Source organism: Suillus plorans (genome assembly GCF_016647745.1).
Source record: "Suillus plorans strain S12 chromosome Unknown HD556scaffold_59, whole genome shotgun sequence".
NCBI lineage: Eukaryota > Fungi > Basidiomycota > Agaricomycetes > Boletales > Suillaceae > Suillus > Suillus plorans.
This window is the reverse complement of record NW_024537443.1, coordinates 295773-302030: the sequence shown is the minus strand read 5'-3', so window position 1 is coordinate 302030 and position 6258 is coordinate 295773. Positions and strand designations below refer to the sequence as shown.

At 51.3% G+C, this 6258-nt stretch overlaps 2 protein-coding genes across 2 annotated transcripts; one reads left to right on the top strand and one right to left on the bottom strand.

Annotated features, from left to right (window-relative positions):
- Window positions 1–416: 416 nt before the first annotated feature.
- HD556DRAFT_1447083 (uncharacterized protein) lies at window positions 417–1385 on the bottom strand (the record flags this gene model as incomplete). The annotated part of the gene is made up of 5 exons (XM_041307196.1): window positions 417–843; window positions 907–1001; window positions 1064–1099; window positions 1162–1229; window positions 1286–1385. The coding sequence occupies 5 exons, from the start codon at window positions 1383–1385 to the stop codon at window positions 417–419; spliced, it is 726 nt and encodes a 241-aa protein (XP_041156540.1).
- Window positions 1386–2774: 1389 nt separating this feature from the next.
- HD556DRAFT_1447081 (WD40-repeat-containing domain protein) lies at window positions 2775–6123 on the top strand (the record flags this gene model as incomplete). Its single annotated transcript, XM_041307195.1, has 9 exons — window positions 2775–3256; window positions 4308–4461; window positions 4513–4659; window positions 4709–4825; window positions 4885–5052; window positions 5419–5546; window positions 5600–5681; window positions 5737–5866; window positions 5918–6123. The coding sequence occupies 9 exons, from the start codon at window positions 2775–2777 to the stop codon at window positions 6121–6123; spliced, it is 1614 nt and encodes a 537-aa protein (XP_041156539.1).
- Window positions 6124–6258: the final 135 nt, after the last annotated feature.

Genomic DNA, 6258 nt, shown 5'->3' with positions numbered 1-6258 from the left:
ACCATCTGGATGATGACTGACGCGTGCCCCACCAGTGTTGGTGGGGTCGTGGCGCAAGGGGCCACGTGGCAGAAGGCCAAGGTGGCCGCATTTTACTCAGCGAAGCTGAGTGCTGCGCAGCGCAACTACCCGGTGCACGAGCAGGAGTTGCTGGCAGGTGTTGAAACCATGCTGCGGCATAGGGATATCCTGCAAGGTGTGAGTTTTGTGTGGTTAACGGACCACAAGAGTTTGGTGCACTTACTGGACCAAAAGGGGCTGTCCGGCCGGCAGGCGCGCTGGTTGGAAAAACTAGGCAAGTTCACCTTTAGGATTGAATACCTGCCGGGGGAACACAACATCCTGCCTGACGCACTGTCCCGGATGTACGATTTTGATGCACCTGGGACGGTGAGGGCGGCTAGTGAGTACGTTGCTCATGATGAGGATTCACCGGTGCTGGATGCTTCAGACCTGGTGTCTATGCCGGTGTCGGTGGGTGTGGAAGCGTACGTCGCGCCCCCGCGACGGAGCGCCAGGATCGCTGCAGCCAAGGCTGATGTGGCGTCTGGGTCAACGACCAAACAGTCAGTCCATTCGTCCAGCGGGTCGAGGCCAACGACCAGGCCACCAATCGCTTCACCAAGCAGACCTGGGTCGACGACCAAGCAACCAATCGCTTCGTCGAGTGGGCCTGGACCGATGCCCAGGCAGGTGCGTGGTAGGCCGCCTGTGCCTCCTGCGGAGACTGGGCGGCCTGAGACGAGCAAGGAGTTTGCCCGTCGGGTCCAGGGCGGATTCGTCCTGCGTGGCCCATGAACCCCTGCTGAACGAATGGAGGGGAGGGAGTCAGGACCAGGCAGCCTGACGAACACGAACAGCACACTATCAGAGGGCGAACTGATGGCAGTAATTCCAGTAACGTACCCAAACGAGACCGAACTGCTGAAGCAGTTGCAGGGCCAGTACGAAAAAGATAGCCTCTTGAGCAAGGTGTTGGAATCTCCCAAAGAGTTCCGAAACTTCGAAGTGAAGGATGGGTTAATCAGACTCAGACTGAAAGACAGAACTGTGCTTTGCTTACCGAACGTAACAATTGATGGCAGACGACTCCTCGAAACTGTAATCGACCAAGCGCACTCAATATTAGCGCACTTAGGTGCAGATAAGACATTATCTTACCTGCAGGAGCATGTCTGGTGGAAAACCATGGCACGGGACATCCAGACATACTGCGCCTCGTGTACCACCTGCCAAAAGAGTAAACCGTCGAATCAACGACCATACGGAATGCTCAATTCCTTACCAGCACCGTCCCAACCTTGGGAAGTAGTAGGAATAGACTTCCTAGGACCCTTACCACCATCCCGTGACCGGGACGGCGAATACGACTCGATAACGGTCATTATAGACCTTTTAACCAGCATAGTGCATTTGGTGCCCAGCCGGACGACCTACACTGCAAAGGACGTAGCCGAGTTAGTATTCTCAGAAGTATATAAACACCACGGCTTACCGAAAGCCATCGTAAGTGACCGAGACGTATTGTTCACGTCCGTCTTCTGGGCGCGACTGAACGAGCTGCTTGGCGTGAAACTGAAGATGTCCAGCGCCTATCACCCCCAGACAGATGGGGCGACAGAACGAGCTAATCGCACCATCGTCCAGATGCTCCGGTCCATGATAGGACCCGGACAGCACAACTGGGTGTCTAAGTTATCAGCTATAGAATTTGCCATCAATATGGCACGATCAGAGGCAACAACACTCTCACCTTTCATAGCCAACACCGGCAGGGTCCCCGTGCAATGATCTGGGAGGACCCCACCCCTGATGAGTATCCTGGCGTGCGGGTGTACCTTCAACGGATGAAGGACGCAGCGATGACTGCACATGATGCGCTAATCGGCGCGCGAGTCAAGCAAACCCGGGAGGCAAACAAACGCCGGCGCCCTTGTCCATTTGTGAAAGGCGACCTAGTCTACGTGTCAACGAAAAATATATCCTTCCCTAAGGGGACCTCCAGGAAGCTCGTACCTAAATTTGTAGGACCTTACAAAATCATTGAGGACTATGGGAACAACTCGTTCAAATTAGACCTGCCAGATCATCTCAAGCAAAGGGGAATTCACCCAGTCTTTCACTCGTCCTACCTCAGGGAGCATGTTCCCAACGATGACAGGTTGTTCCCGGGACGAGCGGAGACCCAGGTCGCCGACTTTGGCGAACCAGAGGCCGAATGGGCGATCGATCGAATTGTATCGCACAAAGGGCGACGAGCGGACGCTGTCTTTGAAATTCAGTGGAAGACAGGGGACAAAACTTGGTTAGCGTACGATCAAGTTGAAAAACTGGACGCCTTGGCCAAATATTTCCAGCTGCTGGGGGTCGAGAATGTCTCCGATCTAGGAGATGGGAGCGGGGAACCGTCGAAGGACGACCCCCAAGTGTTCCTGGGACACTTATTTTCCGATCAGCTCGTCAAAGGTATAACACCTGACGAGGACTCACCATTCCCCTATACCATTCCTACCTCGAACTCCCATCCCCCAACAGCACTCGTCCAACTCACATCCCCCCACCTCCACACGTCAATGGCACCTCTTCTCAAACGTGCTGGTCCTTGTAGGTACACCATCCCCAGCCCCCTAGGTGCTGGCCTCGGGGAAAACGATCTCGTAGTTCTCGTTGAGACAGTCCGGTTGTACCTGGAGTACGACGGACACCTCTGAGCGGGCACGGCTGGCCAAAACCCTACCCCCTTCGGCTACAACGACTTCGCGCTGGCATTCAACATGCAGCCGGCAGTGGAAGCAGACCCCTCACGTTTCGCCATCGAAGGCACCGAGGGACCTACTATCAGCGGCCCCTCCCCCTCCATCATAGAGCTCATCGTGTCCGAGGACCCTGTCCCCACTCCGCCTAGGACAACACCACGTCCACCAGAGGGAGGACGATACCTCACACCTCAGCGAGTCGAGCTCATGGAGGAGGCGCTCTGGATGAACCTCGAGAGCGCTAAAAAGAAACGCGAGTGGCGGGAGCGTTCCATAGCCGAAAGAAAGGCTAAAAGATCTAAATCGGAGGTCAGAGGAAGAGTCATGGGAGAAGGGACCTACCCTTCCGACAACCAAGCTGGCCCTTCATGCACAGCATCTACCACTCCCAACCTCGGCGCCTCCACCCCCATCACGACTAACGAGGAGCAGGGCCAGGCGATGGAGGTTGAAGAGGACACTCGTCGCGCCGGCAAGGGGAAGAAGAGCGGCGAGGACAGGTCAAGGAAGAATCAGAAGTGAAGGGTGTGGACACACCCTTGAAGGGGAGTATGTGGCGGTGACCTTGATCGAATCAGCCACAGTCTAGAACCGGACCCAGTTGGCCGCACGTCGGGCCAAGCTTTTGAATGTATTTGACTTCGTCGACTCATGTTTTACTATTTTCCTTAATCACGGGCACTCTACTCACCAGTATATAAACCCTACCCTGGCTGTAAAGTCCCCTTAGCTCTTTTCCAATCTACCGGACTGATATCTGGTTAACATTGTGCAAAAGACTCTATTATTCTGATCGTTGTGCCGTTACATCAAGTCTGTGACTTCGACTAACGTCACAATCAGCCACTGCAGATGTCACACGCAAAGAACATGGTCCTCGACATTCTTGAAGATCCACACAATTTCCAGAACCATGCGGCAACGTGAATGCCGTCCTATCGCATCATGACGTGTGTCCACAACACACTGTGATGACACATCAGACTTCTTCTGCTAATACTAAGCGAGAACTACGTGTTATACGGAGTATGATGGATATGCTCCTCAGTTCCCGACGACTCTATTTTTAGGATGCACAGTTCCGAGTCCTCATCGGGAAGCACTGCACATGGAGGCGCTGCGCTCAGTGCACCGCAGGTGCTGCGGAATGATCTAGCTCCGTACAGACTGAACAGGAGGAACTCCACTTATCATCTAGGTGCGCTCGTTGACATATCATTTCATATTGTACATTCGTGATAACTCTTGTCCAGCTTGATGATGTGTTCAGATCCACGAGATCTGCGCCGCCATACATCTTGGGATGAAGCATCGGGAATTTCACGGCGACAAAGTCTTGATGATCTACAACGTCAGTATGAGACGGAAATATCTGCTTGTACTCCTATAATGTTTACTGGCGTCTTGCCTTGTAGGGCCGGCAGCAAATTATATACCTTCTTCAACTGTGAATCCTCAACGCCGCCCTTCCACTCTTCTCACACAGTCGCGAGAATATCAGCGCCACCACCACAACTCACCTGTTGATTCATCTTTATCTTCACTATTTAGTGACCACGCATATGACAAGGAATCCTTCCCTCGAATAACAACTACCATCCTCGAAGTTCATTCAGATGAAGTGTGGGACGTGGCCTGGAGTCATGATGGCACTCACCTTGCTAGCGCAAGTAAAGACAAGACTGCTATTATCTGGCGCATTGGGGTTAGTTGGGCTGACTTGCAACATTTAACATACTGATTTTTGACCTCCCAGCTTGAGGCAGAACCATCATCCCGTGATTGTATAGCAGAATTCATCTTGCGCGACCACCTATGTCCTCTTGGTTGTTTGGCTTGGTCACTAGACGACTCTATTTTATCTACGTCCGCAGATCACCTCATCTTTCTTTGGAACACAAAGGTCAGCATCGAAGTTTTATGTCTTGTGTCGCCATACTCATGAGCTATAGACTGGAGCTCTGATGAAGACACTCGAGAATCACGCTGAGACAGTGTCTGCCCTGGTATGGCTACCTGACGGCTCAGGGTTTATGTCAGGTAGCCTCGATCGCAAGATCATATTATGGGTATGCTTATTGTAGGCTTATGTTATCGCACCTCATGGTCCTCACCTTGTCTTTAACAGGACATGGAGGGCGAACCACGGGAATCATGGAATGATATAGCTATACGTGTTACTGACGCTGCAGTGACTCCTGACATGAGACGCCTGGTCGCTATTGGGATGGGATACAACCCTCCTGCAGCATTGGGGACACTGACTTGTGCCAACATCCGAGACGCATCTTTAGAGGTTCGAGGCGAGCGGATCGGGAGGGAGCTAGTAGATAGGGACAATATATCTCAGTCTATATTTTGGGACTCTAAGTCCATGTACAGTACCTAGTAGATAGGGACAATATCTACTCGTTTGAATCAGTGCGCGTTCTAAAGTAAGTTCGAAAGTAACAACTCACATCTCAGTCTATATTTTGGGACTGAGATGTTCGTTCAATATCTACGAAGTTTATAAGGTAAAACTGACGCGATACATATATTAGCGTTGTAAGGAGAATGATAAAGTGAAACATTGGTATCTAGACGTTGAGTGACACTCGACGTCTCTTTTCTCGTGCCTCTGTCAAACGGTCGCGCTCGTACTATGTGGTGTCGTCCGAAGCATCCGATACGACCGAACTCAACAGCATCTCCACCCATTGTGTCCAACGTCAACGGTAATGCAGTGGGGCCGCGTCCGCAAGAGAATAGGATGATCATCTACGATCTCAAGACAGGACAGGTTGAGCTGTATGTCCAAGCATGTTTGTTTCAGCATGTTTGCTCATCGATCTTGCACACAGATCTGTTCACATGGAGGGTGAACTTACTAGCGTGAAGATTTCCGAGGATTCTCAGTATGCATTAATCAATCACGCTCCAGATGTGACTACCCCCTTTTTGTATCAAACCCAACCATCTCACTGACCATGCATCAAAGGAAATACATCTGTGGGACTTGAAGGAGTTCAGACTTGCACACAAGTTCACTGGGCAACAACAGGGTCATCATGTCATTCGCAGTTGCTTTGGTGGCATCGATGGCAACTTCGTCATTAGTGGGAGTGAAGGTATAACAATGTTCATAGTGTCCTACTAATTCACTCACAAAACATTTCCAGATCGCAATGTCTATGTTTGGCATCGCGACACAGGTACATCACTAGAGGTACTGGAAGGTCACGGCTTGGGAAGCGTGAATTCCATAGCCTGGAATCCCCACAATGAGCGCATGTTTGCATCATGTTCGGACGATAACACGATACGTGTGTGGGAGGCACCTATCTCCGCCAGTGAAGTGCTTCGAGTTCGGCATGTCTGTATCTGAGCTAGAGATGATCGAAAATGTGGAAGGGGAAAATAAAGCCTATGACGATGGGTTATATACACTAGTGAAATGGTGATCTTTTGTGATGTTACTGCTACTTTGCTCGCATCATACAACATATGTTATCCGGATATT